This window comes from Myotis brandtii, unplaced genomic scaffold, assembly GCF_000412655.1.
Source record: "Myotis brandtii unplaced genomic scaffold, ASM41265v1 scaffold1814, whole genome shotgun sequence".
Classification (NCBI taxonomy): Eukaryota; Metazoa; Chordata; class Mammalia; order Chiroptera; family Vespertilionidae; genus Myotis; species Myotis brandtii.
This window is the reverse complement of record NW_005356728.1, coordinates 1,087,458-1,107,216: the sequence shown is the minus strand read 5'-3', so window position 1 is coordinate 1,107,216 and position 19,759 is coordinate 1,087,458. Positions and strand designations below refer to the sequence as shown.

The window sequence follows — 19,759 nt, the reverse complement described above, 5'->3', positions numbered from 1 at the left end:
AAGCGAACCCGAGCCAATCACTGCGTCCTATAGAGCATGGTCTGTCCTCCTATGAAGGGGACATGAGCAGGGGACTGTGGTAGTCAGAGGCGGGCATTTAATCAGATCGAGGCGTTCAGGAACTGAGTTTGGTATACCTGGGTCTGATCTTATCCAGAGCAACCCACCCTAAAGTCTGCATAGCTGAGGTCAAATCACCTTCCTGTGCAAAAACCTATAGCCCACAGGCCCCCAAATGCTAGCCTGGAGCCTGGTTCACTCGGTGGAGGCCCCAGAATCTGCATCGTGACCAAGTTCCCAGGTGATTCTGAGGCACAGCCAAGTGTGGGGACCGTTGCCCGACTCTGCCTCACCAGCTGGATTCTCACAAACCTGCATTACCTGGCTCTGCCACCAAATCACCCACTCCTCCCCACATTGTAATGGCAGTGCTCCCCACTCCTGTTACAGCTCTGTGGCTTTCCTTCCCTTTATGCCTTTACTTCCGTTAGTTTCATGTGCCTACGAGGCCCTCCTATCTTTCCCTCTTGAAATCCCACAAGGCCCAGCTCAGAAACTGCCCATTCTATGGCATTATTTTCACTCCAACCCGAAAATGATCACTCAGTTCCCACCCCAGCTCTACTAACAACAGGTGTGCCCTGGAAAGCTAGTTACCTGGACGGAGGACAGGGACCATGTCTTTCCCCTGTGTCATTAGTATGGCTCCTGCCAACCAGTGTATAAAACGACATCTCCATGATTCAAAGTCCTTTCTTGACATAATCCCGTTCTCCCCCTTCCCAGGCACACCATCTCGGACTTGGAGCACCTGGTCTTTGTCAGCACGGACGTGGGCCGCTGCCGGGCCTGGCTGCGGCTGGCCCTCAACGACGGCCTGATGGAGTGCTACCTGAAGCTGCTGCTGCAGGAGCCAGCCCGCCTGTGCGAGTACTACCAGCCCTCCGCCCTGCTCCGAGACCCCGAGGAGAGCGAGTTCCTCCTCAGCTTCCTGCAGGGACTGACATCCTTGTCCTTCGAACTCTCCTACAAGTCCTCCATCCTGAACGAGTGGACGCTCACCCCGCTGGCCCTCTCTGGGCTTTGCCCATTCTCTGAGCTCGACCCTGTCACTACCTCGGGGACAGAACTACAGCGGAAGGAGTCTCTGGATTCCATCTCCCATTCCTCAGGCTCAGAGGACATCGAAGTCCAGCACTCGGGCCATAAGATCCAACGGAACAGGCAGCTCACTGCCTCCTCCCTCAGCCTGGACACGGCCAGTTCGTCCCAGCTGTCCTGCAGCCTCAACTCTGATAGCCTCCTACTCCCGGAGAACGGCTCCAAGAGTCCAGACCACTCTGAGGAGCCCATGTCCTACGACTCAGACCTGGGGACAGCAAATGCCGATGATTCAGACCCGTCTCTGCAGGAGTGAGTACCACGCCTTCCCTCTCTCTCTGCTTCCTTCCTTCTTCTCTTCCTCTTTCCCTTCCTCCTTCCCTCCCTTCCTCTAGCATGTGATTGCCTGTCACTGCACACTGAACTCTGTTAGGGCATAAGGAGAGGCAAAGGGAACTTCTCTCTTCCTCAGGGACCGAGGTTGCTGGGAGCTGTAAATGGGGGCAAAATGGGGGCGGTGAGGAAATGGATTTAGACAGCCTCAGGGACCGAGGTTGCTGGGAGCTGTAAATGGGGGCGGTGAGGAAATGGATTTAGACAGGGCTCAGGGCTGGTTCAATCCAGCTCTGTCCTGGGCGACCTTTGACAAGTTATTTCATCTCTCTGGGACTCAGAGAAGACAACAATATTTTACACTATCTAGAGAGAAGGAAACTAATAGTTCAAGGCTATATTTACAACTTCCAAAAAATACAGTAAAGCCTGATGCAAAAGGATGGTCTTCTGTGACCTCCCAGAGGATACAAACCTGAATGCTGCCTGGAGGAGGTGGTAGACGAATGGGGCCAAGCCCAGCTGTGGAAAAGGAGCGCGTGGAGCTACGACTTTGACTAGAGAAGGGAACCTGGGCAGAGCCTTCTTCTTCTTCTTTTTTTTAATGTGTTTTTATTAATTTTATTTATTTTTATTTAAAAAGTATTTTGATTTCAGAGAGGTAGGGAGAGAGAGAAATATCAATGAGAAACATCGATCAGCTGCTTCTTGCATGCCCCCTAGTGGGGATTAAGCCTGCAACTGGGGCATGTGCCCTGACTGGGAATTGAACCTTTGACCTCTTGTTGCATGAGACAGTGCTCAACCAACTGAGCCACATTGGCCAGAGCAGAGCCTTCTTCATTCAGGCTTTTTAACATTAATTTTTTAATAATAGTCTATTTTTATGGTTAAAAAAAAATCTAAAAAGTGTTTCCCACCCCTATAACCATAATTATTTTCTTGCTTAGTCTTCCAGTGTTTCTAAATACATCTATAACAAATATGCATATGCAGATTTTAAAATTGTATTTCTTATTCTCCCACCTCTTTCCACAAAAGCTGGTATAAATACACTATTATACACCTTGTTTTGGAGGAGATCTTTTCATATCAGAGTTTCTTTTTATTTCCCCTGTGGCATATTTTTTCATTGTCTGGAAGTACCTTAGTTTATTTAATCAGCCCTGTATGGAGTGGACATCGGAGTTCAGTGTTTTATAAGCAACCTTGCATGTGTAGTTTTTTATTTCTCTGCAGTTATCTCTGCTCAGTAAATTCCCAGAAGCAAAATTGCTGAGTCAAAGGATAGATGAATTTGTCATTTCACGGATATTGCCTGTTTACACTCTTATTAGCCTTCTCAACAGAAGGTATTATCAAACTTTTGGATGTTTGCTCATCTGATAGGTAACAAATGGTAACCTTTTTATTAACCATTTTCTTGAGTTGGATCCGTGTTCCATCAGTGTTTAGGACCTTCCATTTCATTCCTGCTGTCCCACCTTTGGCTCAGGTCTTTACAGGGATGCCACCTGGTGTGGGAATTGTACCAGTTTGGGGTGGTGGTACGGACTGGCCTGGAGCAGATCTCGTTTCAAGCCCCATTCTACCACTTACTAGTCCAGTAATGTCAGGCAAGTTGCTGGCTCTTTTTGAGGTTCTGTTTTTTCATCTTTAAAATGCAGATTGTGGCCCTAGCTGGTTTGGCTCAGTGGATAGAGCGTCGGCCTGCGGACTGAAGGGTCCCGGGTTCGATTCCAGTCCAGGGCACATGCCCGGGTTGCAGACTCGATCCCCACTGTGGGGTGTGCAGGAGGCAGCCAATCAATGATTCTCTCTCATCATTGATGTACCTATCTCTCTCTTCCTCTCCCTTCCTCTCTTAAAATCAATAAAAATATATTTTAAAAAATAAATAAAATGGAGATTGCCTCAGAGGGCTGGTTGAGGATCAGATCAGATGCCTGTTAGTGAGTTGCGCACATAAGAATGTCTGATAGGCACCAGAAAGAGCTTCTGAGCACCGAGCGCATGAGATAGAATTTTCAAATGTCAAACGGAAGGATTGAGCTAGAACATGTTGGAAAGGAGCAGGCCCTGCCCCAGCACGGCTGGGCCTGTGGCATGACTGGGCTCATTCACATGTCTCAGATATTTGTTGCCTCTCCCTCCTCCCACAGGCCAGCCAGCCATCTCTTTGTCACGTGTCTTTTCTTTATCTTTCATGAATCTTGTGATTGGAAAATTCCAGCTTAAGGTCATTGAGCCAGTGGCCATCCACCCTGTGTGGTTATTATGGGGAACTAACTCAAGGGAAGAGGGTCAGGATGTACAGACCAACACTAGTGTGAGGAACCAGCATACACTAAACACACAGATGTGCAAACACATATGCAGCCTTCTTAGAGCTGGGCTGGAAGTTAGTCTTTGAACATCCACAGAGACTAGCATTTCTTGGAGTGTATGTTTTAAGGGTAAAGAGTCTCACCAACAGTTGAGAGTTCACTTAAGCTATTTTTATATTACTTAAACGTAACTTAAAAATTACGCACAAATACCTTGTGCTTATACCTCTTAAAGCTGTAAAACCAGAACATCTACAAATAGCCCAGCCAGAGTGGCTCAGTTGATTGATTGTCATCTTGTGCACCAGAAAAGTTGCCAGTTCGATTCCATGCCCACATTAAAGAGGATTTAGTCCCTGATTGGGGTGCATGTGGGAGGCAATGGACTGATGATCTCTCTCTCTCTCCCGCTCTGAAATCAATAAAAACAAATTTTTAAAAATCCCTACAAATTAAACTTAAAGAAAAGTACAAAACACTAACATTCAAAATGAAATATATTGATATATTATTTCACTGAAACCAAATTGCAGTTTGCTTCTTTTGTGTGTTTTTGAGTCTGAATTATAATTATCACTGAGAAGCATAGGCACATTCTAGTGGTTGAAAATGTGGACTCAGGAGCCAGACTGCCTGAGTCTTCCTTAACCAGCTTTCTGACCTTGGGCAAGTTACTCAGTCTTTCTGACATTCACGTCCTCATCTGTAAAATGGCGATAAAAATGTTCCAAAGGGATGCCAGGAAGATTAGATGAGTAAAGATAGTGCTTCGAGCAGTGCCTGACACATGGTGAGTGCCCAATAGGTGGTGTTATTGTCCTTTACTGCTAAGTCCTCCTGAGAACTGATGACCTGAGTTATACTTCTTGTCTCTATAAGCACTGCTGTGAATAGCTGGTTAGTAACATTTGTCAGCTGTCATCATGAGGTCTTCCCTTGTGGGAAATGATTCTGAGACCATGCAGCCCACCTCTGTGCAAGAAACCACAGGCTCAGACCACTTGGCAGGGGTTCTTTCCAAGGTGGCCATCCAGAACCTCCACGCCATGCTTTTTATTTATTTCACACATGCACACATAGATACTTACGCATGTAATAACATGTGCTTTGTTAAGATTGTTTTTTAAGTGAATGTACAAAGAAATTTTTTGAACAGACGTTTTTGATCACCACTGCCCTGAACCAGAGAGAAGTGGAAAGACTAGCAATTTCAGTTCTTTTTTTTCTTTCTTTTTTTTTTAGAGAGAGAGAAAGCAATAGAAACATCGATTTTGTTGTTCCACTTATTTATGCATTCATTGGTTGATTCTTTTATGTGCCCTGACTGGGGATCGAACCCACAGACTTGGTATATCAAGACAGTGCTTTAACCAACAACTGACCTACCTGGACAGGGCTGTTTCATTTGTATGTTGCATTTTAGTCAAAGTTTTCTTTTTTTTTGCCTTTTCTTCAAAATCTCATTCTTGCACTTTTTCCAGTTGAGGTATCTATCTCTTATTCTCATTGGATCCTGAGACCAGAACTGATTCTGATGAGGCTCTGTGAACTTGATTTCACCTTGACCTTGGTTTTGGTTTGGTGGAAGCTCTAATTTATTGCAAATCAATTTTGGTGGCATTTTTTTAATGCATCACTCATTTTAACACCCAGTCTACTCAATCATTAAAATCTTTCTTATAGAGTAGGGATCATTTATAGCTAATAACCATTTTGGTAATGCTAGTGAGTATTTCCATAATTCTCCTTTCCTTACAGTTCTATATTTGTTTACATGGAGGCTAAGCAGTCTTATCAATAATAATAAAAGCAGCTACAATAACAAATTGAGGTTAACATTGAGAAACTTGTGCAAGACACTCTTCTAGGCATTTTGCATATATTATCTCATTTAATCTTTGTCACTGTCATAAAAGTGGGTGCTGTTACCATGCCTGTTTTACAAATAAGGGAATTAAATCTACGAACTGTAGGTACCTTTGTGGGGTGCTTAGCAATGTTCTAACCAAGGCCAGGAGGACTCTTGGCTCCCTGCTTTTAATCACTTACTACTCTACCTCCCAGGAGCCCATGAAGAGCTGGGACTTCACAGGGGATATAAAAATCTGTCTCCCTTGCCTAGCTGGTTTGGCTCAGTAGATAAAGTGTCAGCCTGCAGACTGAAGGGTCCTGGGTTCAATTCTGGTCAAGGGCACATACCTCAGTTGCAGGCTTGATCTCAGGCCCAGCTGGGGCATGTTCAGGAGGCAACCAATCAATGTGTCTCTCTCACATCGTGATGTTTCTCTCTCTGTCTCTCCCACTCCCTTCCACTCTCTAAAAATCAATGGGGCCCTAGCCGGTTTAAGTCAGTGGATAGAGCATCGGCCTGCAGACTGAAGATTCCGGGTTCAATTCTGATCAAGGGCACATGCCTGGGTTGCACACTCGATCCCCAGTAGAGGGCGTGCAAGAGGCAGCCAATCAGTGATTCTCTCTCATCATTGATGTTTCTATCTCTCTCCTCCCTTCCTCTCTGAAATCAATACAAATATATTTTAAGAAAGTCAATGGGAAAACATATCCTAAAATCTGACTCCCTAGTTCATTTCATAACGTGGCCCAGTCTGTCACAGTGGTTTGGACACATGCAACTGGTCAGCAAATGTCCCTTCCTCCTTGGCCAGTGGATACTAGCCCTGTGCTTCCAGAACTCAGTAATCCCTGTGCCCTGCAGGTTGCACCACTGGACTTTTAACTCTCTGTTTTTAGAGTGAGGCCATAGAGCAGGAACCAGCACCCGCCTGCATCCTCCATAACTATTCTACAAGCACATTTACACCTTTCTCTGATAGGTCACCTTGTTGTTTAGTGAGAGATGATTCACAGACCATAAAATTCACCATTTTAAAGTATACAGTTCAGTCGTTTTTAGTATGTGCACAAAGTTGTGCAACATCTAGTTCAAGAACACTTCTATCATCCTGTAAGGAAACCCCTTACCCATTAGCTATGCATTTACCTATTTTGGACATTCCATGTCAGTGGAATCATATAATACCTGGCCTTTTGTGACTTCTTTCACATAGTATGTTTTCAAGGTTCATCCATGTTGCAGCATGTATCGTGACTGAATAATGTTTTCTTATATGGATATACCACAATTTGTTTAGCTATTTTTCAGTTAATGGACAGTTTTTTAATTATAGCCATCCTTGTGGGCATAAAGTAGATCTCATTGCAGTTTTGATTTGTACTTCACTACTGTCTAATGATATTGAGCATCTTTTTATGTACTTATTGGCTATGTATAGGTCTTCTTTGGAGTAATGTCTATTTATATCTTTGCCTATGTTTAAATTGGGTTGTCATTTTATTACTGGGTTGTAAGAATGCTATATAGCCCTGACCAGTGTGGCTCAGTTGGTTCGAGCATCATCCTGTACATCAAAAGGTTGTGGGTTCGATCCCCGGTCATGGGCACATATGGGAGGCAACTGATCAATGTTTCTCTCTCACATCTCTCTCTCTCTCTTAAAATAAATAAATAAATAAATACATATTGTCAATGCCCTTCAGCCAAAGACTATGAAGAACACACCTGTAGCCCTAGCCGGTTTGGCTCAATGGATAGAGCATTGGTCTGTGGACTGAAGGGTCCCTGGTTCAATTCTGGTCAGGGGCACGTGCCTGGGTTGCAGGCTCGATCCCCGGTGGGGGGTGTGCAGGAGGCAGCCAATCAGTGATTCTCTCTCATCATTGATGTTTCTCTCTTCCTTTCCATTCCTCTCTGAAATCAATAAAAAAAATTTTTTAATCAATAAACATGTCCTCAGGTGAGGATAACAAGAAAGAGTGCTATATATTCAGGATACTAGAGCTTTATCAGATATATGATAGTATCTGCATATAAAATATGCAAATATTTTCCCTATTCTCTGGGTTGTCTTTTCACTTTCTTGGTAGTATTCTTTGGAAGCACAAAAGTTTTTATTTTTATGAAGTCCAATTTATTTATTTTTTTTATTGGCTGCTTACGCAGTAGATGTCGTAGCTAAGAAACCATTGCCTGACCCAAAGATATGAAAATTTATACCTGTCTCCTTCTAAGAGTTTTATGGTTTTTGCTCTTACTTTTAGCTTTTTGATCCATTTTGAGTTACTTTTTTAACATGGTGTGATAGGAGTCCAACTTAATTCTTCTGCATGGAACTATTCACTTATCCCAGCATCATTTGTTGAAAAGACTATTCTTTCCCCATTAAAATGTCTTGGCGCCTATGTTGAAAATCGATTGCCCATAAATGTCTAGGTTGCTCACCTATTCTTGACTGGAATGTCTTGAATTGTTGTTCTGGATTAAGATGGTGTTGTGTAGATAAGAGCAGAGTTCAGCCAGAAGGTGAAAACTTGAGTTCTGAAATCTTAGTTTCCATAATCCCACATGAAGGAGAGTTTGATGTGTCTTCTAGACCCGGTTTAAGCCATTAGGGCAGATGTGTGCAATCTCCTGGGCTCCAGACACTTTGCTGTCATCCGAACCTGCCTTTATCCATGACGGACTCAACTGGGTTCATCAGCAGAAGAGGAGCCAGCAAATAGACTTACTTCAGAAATGGAACTTAGATTCCCAGAAACCTCAGGAGAGGGAGGACGGAACAGCCACTAGCCAGTGCACATTCCAGAAGGCCCAGACGTATGTTTTTGCGTGCATGTGTGCGTTTGTGTGTGTGTGTGTACACAAAGGCAGTAACACTGGCCCCAGAAGCACCACTTAGGGGCAGGAAGAGCCAGTTCCGTTGGGAGGAGTGAGCAGGAGCACACCTCATGTATACTTGTATGCACACTTGCACACCTTGTGTACACTGACCCCCAGCAGCAATTTCTGGGAACGGGAGCCTTCTCTGACTCCATAGCCAGTCCAGCTCTGAGGTGGACCAGCCCTTGCACCTCACCCCAACCCTACTGCCCAGATACTATTCCAGGAACAAGGTGGGTCCTCACTTCAGCTAAGTCCATGTCCCCGGGGCTGGAGTCCTGGTGCCTCGGTGCCGTTGGGGAGCCCAGCTCTGAGACGCTCTGTTCACGGGGCTGTGCCACAGTCGGCTTCGGGAAATGACTGCCCACACAGCCGTTGGTCTGGTCGGGCAAACTCTCCAGGCCCACAGGGAGCCTGTGCAGCCGGTAAAGGCAATCAGTTCCCGTTCACATCAAGTCCTTTCCTCTGCTGTGTGAGCATTTCACCTGCGATCCTGGCTCCACAGCTCACTTGCCAGCTGCGGAGAAAGGGTGGTGCTGAGTGTCAGGGGAGGAGGCTGCGTGACCGGAGGAGAGCAGTGGGTGATGAAGAGTGTTGTTTCGCCCTGGCCAGTGTGACTCAGTGATTATAAGGTCGGTCAGCCCAGGCACCAAAGGTCTCGCGTTCATGTAGCAACCAGTCAATGTCAATGTTTCTCTCTCTCTCTCTCTCTCTCTCTCTCTCTCTCTTTCTCTCTCTCTCTCTTCCCCTCCCTCACTCCCTTCCATTCTCTCCATTGGAAAAGCAATGGAAAAAATATCCTCAGGTGAGGATTTTTTTAAAAAAAGAGTGTTGTTTCTTAAGTCACAAGACAGCAGTTTTCCATTCTTACCACAACCCAGTAGCCATGGGCATTCTAGCTGACAACCTGTCACACAGGTTTCTTTGTTTAAAAACTTCTAGGGTGTTGTCTGAATTCAACAAAGCCCAGGTAAACTCTGTGCCAACCAACGGACTGAGCCAAGAAACGGAGATGCCCGCACTGCAGGCCTCACTCTCCCTCCACGGCCTCTGCCTCGACACCAGCACACACCTGCACGTCGAGGCGCCCGCAGAGCCCCTCCCTGCCCGAGCAGCCCCTGGGACTGCAAATGGTGGCCACAAGCAGGAACCGCTTTCCCTGGCACCTGGCATCCTAGGCTTGCAGCATCTGGGCACTGCCCAAGCTGTCACCTCGAGGAGCACTTCAGACCAGCAGCCTTCTAGTCCTGTGAGAGCAGTCGGCCAAGGGGATGGGCAGCAGAGGCCCTCGGTGGATGACGGAGCTGGACTGAGCCTCATGGTTTCCTCACCCACCAGTCCGGTGAGTGGTTCAGGCTGTTCTGGGGGTGGTCTTGGTAAAAGGTCTCCAAGCCAGGGTTTCCCCAGTTGATGACCCCAAGTGGTCTCTGCCTTTTTCCCAATTACCCCCTCTCTCTGGGTGGTGTTAGTGTTAACAGCATCATGATGATGGAGCTGGTGTTTCTTGGTGTGTGAGTAGTGGACATAAGCTGGGTACCATGCCCATCAATTCCCATGGTTATCTCCTGTCATCTCTGCATCAACTCTATGACAAGATAATTCTCACTTGACCACAGACTCTCTGCTCTTAAGCACTGCCATTGAGCAACTTAAGGCCGTGGGCCAGGAACTTCACCTCACTGACCCTTGGTTTCCTCCTCAGTACTTGTTATTAATAAATTGATATTTTTATATACATCTTTTGAAAATACTCATTTTGCAACATGATCCAGATTTAGAACTGTGCTGTCCAATTTGACAGCCACTAGCCACATGTAGCTATTAATCTCACCTGCTTCTTTTTACATTTTTTAAAAATGTGGCTACTAGAACATTTAAAGTGACGTATATGACTCACATTGTATTTCTATTGGACAGCGCTGTTCTAGAATAAGCCAATCTAGTTTGTTGATAACCCGAGGGAAGTCAATCCTGGGAATGTCCTGGAGAAGTGTTGGCCAGTGGAGCAGCAGTCAAAGCTGTGACCTAAGCTCTTCAGCTGTTTCCGTTTGTTCTTGTGTCATGGAATGCGGAGGCAGGAATCTATGTACGTGTGCTCCTGGACACAGGAAGCTGCAGCCTGGGGCTTATGTTGGTGCATGGTCTTACTTTTCAGCTCCATCCATGCACATCTCTCCTTTGGCCTGTAACTGCCAGATCCTGTAACTCAGGACGGGACCAGGGCCATGCAAAGTGAAAGAGGCACACACACACCCTTTTTAAAACAGCTTTAGTGCATTTAAAATTATTATTATTTTAATCAGAGAAGAAGGGAGAAGGAGAGAGATAGAAAACTCAATGATGAGAGAATCATTGATTGGCTGTCTCCTGCACGCCCCCTACTGGGGATCGAGCCCACAACCTGGGCATGTGCCCTTGACTGGAATCAAACCTGGGACCCTTCTGTCCGCAGACCAACGCTCTATCCACTGAGCCAAACCAGCTAGGGAGTTTTGTTCTTACATTTAGATATGTGGTATATTTTGAGTTAATTTTTGTATATTGTATAAGGATGAGGTCCAACTTCATTCTTTTGCATATAGATATCCAGTTCTACCAGCAGTATTTGTTGAAAAGACTATTATTTCCCCTTTTTAAAAACTTTTGAGGAATGATGTATTTAAAGTATACCAGATCCTCAGTGTATACCTCAATGAGTAATTATATATGACATGCACTCTGTAACCACCATCCAGATCTAGATATTAGAACATTTCCAGCCCAAAGGAAACTACCATAGATTCATTTTTCCTGTCATTGAACTCGTTATAAATGGAATCATACAATATATTACTCTTATGCTTCCTTCACTGAACTGTGCAGTTCACCTATGCATACAACCTGGGACTATAGTTTGGTCTTTTCCACTGATCTATAGTATTTCATTATAAGACTATATCATAATGTATGTCTCCATGCTCCTGCTAACAGACATTTGGATTGTTTCCAGGTTTGGGGCCATTATGAAGAACATTCTTGTACTTGCCTTTTGGTGAACCTATGTACTCATTTCTGTGGGTATATATTGAGGAGTGGAATTGCCAGGCCATTGGGTAGACGTATGTTTAGCTTTAGTAGATATTGCCAAACAGCTTTCTAACAGTCTTGTACCAAGTTATCCTCACACTAGTAATATATGAGCGCTGCCATCTTTCTCCTAGCCAGCGGGGTCGGGACAGGGCAGTCCACTCATCAACAAAGCTCTTCCTCTGCTCACCACGTTTTGACCCCCTGGCCTCCTTGCAGCTCCTGACAAAGCAAGTTTCTTGTAGCCCCAGGCACTTCCATTTTCTGTTCCCTGTGCCTGGACCCTTTTCTGACTCACTCCTTTCCCTCACCGCTATCTCGGCCTTCCCTGACCACTCTGCCCCCAAGCACCAGTGACTCCCTTTCCCATTCATCTGCTTCACTTGGTAACACTCATCACTATGTGAAGTTATATCATCTCTTCATTTTCTATTTGTGTATTTCCTGTCTTCCCGACTAGACTGTTGGCTCCATTATATGAGAGACCATGTCCATTCATTCTGTATTGTCGGCTCAAGCACTGTACCTGGGAGAGAGTAGGAATCAATCACTAGTTCTTGAACTCTCTCTTGAAATGCCGGCTTGTAGATTTACACTGAGAAGTGCACCATCAAGTGCAGAGGTGGGCAGGTTGGTCTGACCAGGGCAGGCTCCACCTCCTTGCCACCTCAGGGGAGTCTGGTTGCTTGGTAACGTGGAATCAAAGCACCTGCTGCTGAGTTCAGTGTGTGCTCGCCCTTTCTGAAGCCCATCTCCTTTGGGGAGTTGTGGATCCATTCATTCCTCCACTCCCTAGTCACTGGGAAACACTGTGGCCCGCCTACTCACATTGACCTGGTATCTTCACTCCTCAGCCAGACTCCTCTCTGGATTCACTGTTGTATAAAGTGTCCTAATGTCCAGGTGGCATTCCTGGAGCACTTTTGGTCCCTAGTGGTAGGTGCTTTGGGTCCCAGGTGGCAGGTGCTGCTCTGGCTGAAATTCTTGGTCAATGATGATTTCCCCCCCACTGTTAAAGGGGTAGGGGGCTGCAGCCAATTAAGCCGACCATGCTCTTTTCCCCATGGGAGCCTGGTGTGCAATGGCTGCAAACAGCAGCATCCTTGGTAGTGTACGCAACCTGTTGCTAGTATGGGTTGCCTTAAGGGACCTTGGATACAGCCCTTTCTGGTGGACACTCATGTCTGAACTCATGCTGCCCTCAAACTAGAAAAAGAAAAAAAGGGGAGGGGGGGCGCAGGGAACTGGCCAGATATGGGCCCCTGAGTGAGCAGGCTGTAGGAAGGTGGCATGAAAGAGGGAGACGGGAGACAGTTGTGTGCTCCTCTCCCCTACCTCCCTTTCTGCTTTATAACTGGAGGCCTTGGCGTGGGCCACAGCCACAGGACTTGGTCCAATTCCATGTGCAGAAGTTCCAAGGACCCAGTGTTCCCACTTTTTTTTCTCCTTTGCTTAAGAGAACAAAAGGTTTCCCCGAGAGTATGATTTCCTGGTGGCTAACCTGTGGTCCCTGGAGTGTGTCTGACCATTTCCTGCTCGTCTCCCTCTCCGCTGCGGATGAAGGAGCCCTCACCAGTGACCATACATCATCTCAGAATCCACATTTGTCTCCTTCTTTCCACTTCCCTCACCTCATCCTTGTATTTTATGTTAAAGATGTTTGGAAAGTCAAGATTTGTTCTTTCATCTGTTATAACTCTATGCCAGGCACAAATAAAAATGTTCCAAACAGCTTTGGGGTTAAATCCAGAACTCCATGGGAGCCCCCGGGTGGGATGGAGGGTTCCTAACCCACCCGGAGGGTGGGAGTGGGGTAAGGATGAGTAAGGAAAGCTTCCAGGAAGAAGAAGTAGATGACCTCTGAGCTGAGTCTCAAGGGATAGTGGTCTCTCCCAGTAAGGCCAATAGCAGGGGCTGGGAGGTGTGTGCCAGGCTCCCTGAGGCTGCCTAGACAGCCAGGGGTTGCTCCTGCCTATTTTCCTCAGGGAGTTGCCTTAAGTCACAATGACCCAGGCAGGCTTTGTTCAGAGCGCTATAGCCACCTTCATTGACACATTGTCCTGCCACTGGCAGAAGGAAGCACCTGCCAAGTTTGAGGGTTTTCAGAGGAAGCCTTAGAGGTCCAGCTCTGTGAGCCTCCCCCCTAAACTCCTGGCTCAGAACTCTCACTCTTGGCTGAAAGGACTCTTATAGCATCTGAATGAATTAAATTGTCTAAACCTATCTTTCGGGGAATCCCCAGTCCTACTCCCCTTCACTGTCTAGGGGAGCAGGGAGGGCAGTCTTTTTTTTTTTTAATATATTTTTATTGATTTCAGAGAGGAAGGGAGAGGGAGAGAGAGATAGAAACATCAATGATGAGAGAGAATCACCGATTGGCTGCCTCCTGCACACCCCTTACTGGGGATGTGCCCGCAACCAGGTACATGCCCTTAACTGGAATCGAACCTGGGACCCTTCAGTCCGCAGGCCAACGCTCTATCCACTGAGCTAAACCGGTCATGGCAGGGAAGTCTTGATTTAGGGGTTGGAAATAGCAATGTCAGGTTGAGGTTGGTGGCACTTAACAAAACAGCTGGTCTGGTCCCTCCTGTGTGACTCATTTCCTCTGTGTAGACAGACATGTCTGGTGGCCCAGCCGGCTTCCTTGCCTCTGCTCTTGCACACTTAGGCACAGAAAGGCTGGGAGCGCTTGAAATAGTGGGGGTGGAGGGGGGCTAGAATCCATTCCCTCAAGCCCCTGACCTCAGACCCACTCCACTTCTCAAAGCCAGTGAGCAGCTTCAGACTCAGAGAGACAGCAACAGAAGGGAAAGAGTAGGATAGGCTGCCTGGGCCCTAGGGGGCCTGCTCTGAAGTGGGGAGCAGAAGCAGGGGTTGCCAGTGAGAACTCTGGGTCCTTCTCCCCCTGCCTCCCTTATCGCAGACCCTACAAGCAGAGCCGAAAAACTCTACATCCCTTAGACAAATGGTGCTAGGACAACTGAATATCCAGATAGAAAAAAATAAAGGTGGACCCTTCCTCACGCCATACATATAAATGAACTCAAAGTAGATCATAGACCTAATTCTAAGATCTAAAACTAAAGCTCTTAGCAGAAAACAGGGGTAAATCTTTGTGACCTTGAATTAAGCAATGGTTTCTTAGATACAACACCAAAGGCACAGACAGACACACAAAAAATAGATGAATTGGACTTCATCAAAATTTAAAAATTTTGTTCCTCAAAGGGCACCATCAAGAAAGTAGAAAGACAACCTACAGAACTGGAGAAGTTATTTGCAGATTGTATTTGTTTCCTAGGGATCCTGCAGCAAAGTACTATAAACTGGATGGTGTAAAACAACAGAAGTGTATTCTCTGCTAGAAGCCCAAACTCCGCATGTTGGCAGGGTTGGTTCCTCTGGGATTCAAGAATCTGTTCCATGCTTTTCTCTTAACTTCTGGTGTTACCAGCAATCCTTGGCATTCCTTGGCTTGTATACCCATCGCTCCAGTTCCTCCATCCATCACATTCCTCTGTGCCTCTATCTTGACTTGGCATTCTTCTCTCTGTGTGTGTATGTGTGTGTGTCTTTCTCCTCTTATAAGGACACAGTCACATTGGATGAAGGGCTCACCATACCCCAGTATGACCTCATCTGAACTAATTGCATTTGTAATAATCCAATTTCCAAATAAGGTCACATTCTGAAGTACTGGGGGCTAGGATCTCAACATATCTTTTTGAGGGCTAGAGCATCAACCTGCAGACTGAAGGGTTTGATTCTCGTCAAGAGCATGTACGTCGGTTTCAGGCCTGATCCTGGCAGGTCGATGCTCTATCCGCTGAACCAGACTGGCTAGGGTGGAAAGGGTTGTTGTTTTTAATGGAGTAAGGAAAATGTTCTAAACTTAGTGGTAATGGTTGCCCAATTGTGTGAATATACTAAAACTATTGTATTATACAGTTTAAATATATTAATTTTATGATATGGGAATCATGTCTCAATTAAGATATTTTTTTAAAAACTTAAAAAACAGCCTGTGTCTTTATTTCTTTCCATAGAAAAGCAAGAGCTGGATCTCGGAAGATGACTTCTACCGGCCTCCCCAGGAACAACCCCCGGAGAGTCCTTCAGATGGCTCCGTAGCTTCTCCCAGAGGGACTCCAGAGTCCAGGCCGTGTCTTCTCAGGCATTTTTCTCAAGGACCAAGAAAAAGCTCCTCCATGGGGGCCTTAGACAAAGCTTGTGTGCCTTCTCCAGGAAGCAGGAAAAGCCCGGCAGCCGCCACGCAGGAGCATAAGAACTTCAGGGTGGTGCATCGCAGGCAGATGGGTAGGTGGCTGCAGCATTCCAGGCCTCTCCGCAGGGGCACGCCTTTCAGAAAGCCCTTCTGACAGCCTGTTTTCCATGACCAATTGGGTAGCGTCTTCTCACAAGAAAACGCTCATCCTGTGATGAGTAATTCAAGAAAGCATTGCAGGAAAAGTATTATGTATATTTTCTCATACAGTCTCAAAAGTAACGCCCAAAATTGCCTACAGAGTGCAAAAATACTGTATCATATATATATATTTCAGAGAGGAAGGAAGAGGGAGAGAGAGATAGAAACATCAATGATGAGAGAGAATCACTGATCGGCTGCCTCCTGTCTGCCCTACACTGGGGATGGAGCCTGCAATCTGTGCTTGTGCCCTGACCAGGAATCAAACCATGACCTTCTGAGCCACTGAGCCACGCCAGCCGGGCTACTGTATCATATGTTGAGATGGAAACTATTTTCCCTGAAACTACCCTATAAGCCTTATTATATGGAACTCTTGGTTCTGTCTTGATCTCCACACCCTCCCACTCCCGTGAAGTCCAGAATGCATTAAATAACTATAACCTAATTTTTCTATAACCCTCATAAATGAACTTCCTGTTTCAAACAAGCAAAAAAGTGTGCCCTAGAGTCAGTCTCTTTCTCTCATTTTCTGCTTGCAGTGATCCAGCAGAGAATTCTGGCCAGGTTCCTGGGGCCCTGGTCCATGCTGGCTTCTTTTAGGTTTTTCTGTCAGCCTATGTGATATGGTTGTAACCATGTTGGAGAAGGTGAGCTCAGTCCTGGGTCTTCTTCTCTGTCGACACCCACGTCCCAGCTGATCTCACCTACTCTCAAGGGCCTTACGCCAACAGCTCCCCAATGTTTAGCTCCAGTGTGGACCTTGCCCTTGAACCTCAGATTCTCACCTCCATCGGCTCCATGCATGTCTAATAGGCTTCTCAAAATTGACATGTCCAAAAATGACTTCCAGTGATTCTCCACTAATTACAACATTATCAGGTTATTTTGGAGCAGGGGCATGGTACCCTTTCAAATATTTTGCAAGTGGGCACAATTTTTTTAAATTACAAAAATGGGCTTATACTACTCAATACTGTTCAATACAACTTTCTATGCTGATAAAAATGTCCTATGGGGTTATGTTTCTCATCTCATAAAATGCCCAACTTCCTCCTCCCAGATGCCTGGGCTGAAAACCTTGTAGTTATCCTTGACTTTCACATCACACATCAAGTCCACCAGCAAGCCTGTTGGCATATCCAGAGTCTTCCACTCCTTACCACCTCCACCACCTCATGGGTTCAGTCCACCGACATCCCTGGCCTGGGTTACGGCAATGGCCCCCTAACTGGTGTTCCCTCCCCCTGTGGTCCTTCAACATATGAAGCCAGGATGACTCCCCAATTTAAAATATGTCAGATCATGTGCAGCGGCTGCTGTCCCCTCAGAGCCGAGTGGCTGGCTGGTATTCTGATGGCGGTCATTTCCCCGCACCCATTACAGGACCTCGGGTCCAGGGGTTTTTTCTTGGGCGATAAAGGGACAGGCCCAAGCGGCTGCTGTCCCCTCAGAGCCGAGTGGCTGGCTGGCGGTCATTTCCCCGAACCCATTACAGGACCTCGGGCCCAGAGGTTTTTTCTTGTGCGATAAAGCGACAGGCCCGTTGTCTAAAGTGCCTCTTTCTGCCTGCAGGACTGTCCAACCCGTTCCGGGGCCTCATGAAACTGGGCACAGTGGAGCGGCGGGGGGCGATGGGCATCTGGAAGGAGCTCTTCTGCGAGCTCTCCCCCCTGGAGTTCCGCCTCTACCTGAGCGGCGAGGAGCGCACCTGCGTGGAGAACTGCTCGCTGCTGCGCTGTGAGTCCGTGGGGCCGGCCCACAGCGACGGCCGCTTCGAGCTGGTCTTCTCCGGCAAGAAGCTGACCCTGCGAGCCTCTTCCCAGGACGAGGCCGAGGACTGGCTGGACCGGGTGCGGGAGGCCCTGCAGAAGTGCCGGCCGCAGCAGGAGGAGGAGTGGGTGAGCGTCCAGTACCCGGAGCAGCCCAGCGACCTCCCCGAAGGCCCCCAGGGTGGCCCGCCCTCCCACTCGGAGCCCACGGAGCCCGAATCCCTGCAGGGTACGCAGTTGGATTGGTCCTCCGCCCAAGTGCCCGAGCCGGACGCTATTAAAGAGTCCCTCTTGTACCTGTACACGGATAGGACCTGGACGCCCTATATCTTCTCCCTGTCTCTGGACTCCCTGAAATGCTTCCGCGTGAAAAACAACGAGAAGATGTTAAGTGACAGCCATGGAGTGGAGACCATCCGAGATATCCTGCCAGACACCAGCCTCGGGGGGCCGTCCTTCTTCAAGATCATCACGGCCAAGGCCATCCTGAAGCTGCAGGCCGGCAGCGCCGAGGAGGCCGCCTTGTGGAGGGATCTGGTGCGCAAGGTGCTGGCGTCCTACCTGGAGACCGCGGAGGAGGCCGTGACACTGGGCGGGAGTCTGGACGAAAACTGCCAAGAGGTGCTGAAGTTCGCCACCGGGGAGCAGGGCTTCCTGCTGCAGTACCTGGTGGCCATCCCCACCGAGAAGGGCCTCGACTCCCAGGGCTGCTTCTGCGCAGGTGCCGACTTGCCCTCCCGCCACCCCCAGCCGCCAGCCTCCCTCTGCCTCCGATGGGGTTGCCGCCTTAGGCTCTGCACCCCTTCCCGGCCCTCCACGAGCGGCCCACCCCACCCCTGGGGTGTTGCTGCACATGAAGCTATTTGCAGCTGTTGCAGCAAATAGTGTCTGCTCCTCCCAGCACCCAGTGAGCCAGTGCCCCTGCTTGTGGGAGTCCATCCCTTGCCCTTCCTACCACTCCTGCTCAGGGGCGAGACCTGTGGGAGGCAGCTCTGCTCTGACCAGGGGAGTTCCCGGGAGCTAAGCTCCCCGTCCCTTCGTTATCAGATTACAACATTATCATGCTATTTTGGAGCAGGGCCATGGTACCTTTCAAATATTTTGCAAGTGGGCACAATTTTTTTAAATTACAAAAATGGGCTCATACTACTCAATACTGTCCAATACAACTTTCCATGCTGCGGAAAATGTCCCATACAGTAGCTACCAGCCACATGTGACTGCTGGGTACGTAAAATGTGACTAGTGGGACTAAGGAACTGAATTTTTTACTTTATTTCATTGAAATGGATCTAAATTTAAAAGGGCACCCGTGTCTCATGGCCACCATGTTGGACAGCACAGTGGTATATATTGTTCTGCAACTTGGTTTTTTTCTAGTTAAAAATACATTATGGGTATTATTCCAAGTCAGTGCATCTGCTATATCATTATCATCACCAAACCTCATTCTTCTGGGCTGGGTACTGGCCAGATGCTTCCATTGAATTGTCTCATTTAATCCTCACAACCACCCTGTTGGGACAGGTGCACTATTATCTCTATTTATAGCTGGGGAAACTGAGTCACAGGGCTGGTAAGGACCTGTCCCAGGTTCACACAGCTATCCAGGGGCAGAGCCAGTTGAGGGCCATGTTGGTCCCAGAGCTCTGCTCTTAGCCGGGTCCCCAGAGGCCCTCTCTACTCCCTCTCTACTCCCTTCAAGGCTGCCTGATATTCTGCTGCTCATGTTCCGTCTTTAGCTCTTCCCTCCCAATCCAACCAGCCATTTCCGTCACGCTGGGCCCTCCCAGTGAACTGAGTGGCGTGCCTGCTGCAGCGTGCCAAAGCTACGGATGCGGCTGCAAGTGGGTTAGGAGCTGTCCTGTCGGGTGGAGCCTGTGGGACTGGAGGGGAAAGCCTGCTTCGGGCGTCTGGGAGGAAGTGGTCTGCGGTCAGCACCCCTCGGAAGGCAGAGCAGAGTTTCCTGCTGAAAACTTCAAGCCCCCCCCCA

General features: G+C 47.5%; 1 protein-coding gene across 4 annotated transcripts in view; it reads left to right on the top strand.

The window, feature by feature from the left end:
• PLEKHM1 (pleckstrin homology domain containing, family M (with RUN domain) member 1) overlaps window positions 1-19,759 on the top strand; it is a 45,725-nt gene that overhangs the window by 12,013 nt on the left and 13,953 nt on the right. For all 4 annotated transcript variants that reach the window (XM_014537765.1, XM_005863882.2, XM_014537763.1 and 1 more), the window contains 4 exons: window positions 787-1,413; window positions 9,442-9,841; window positions 15,615-15,885; window positions 17,570-18,487. In XM_014537765.1, the coding sequence (XP_014393251.1) occupies window positions 787-1,413; window positions 9,442-9,841; window positions 15,615-15,885; window positions 17,570-18,487 (2,216 nt within the window). The remainder of the gene's footprint in view (window positions 1-786; window positions 1,414-9,441; window positions 9,842-15,614; window positions 15,886-17,569; window positions 18,488-19,759) is intronic.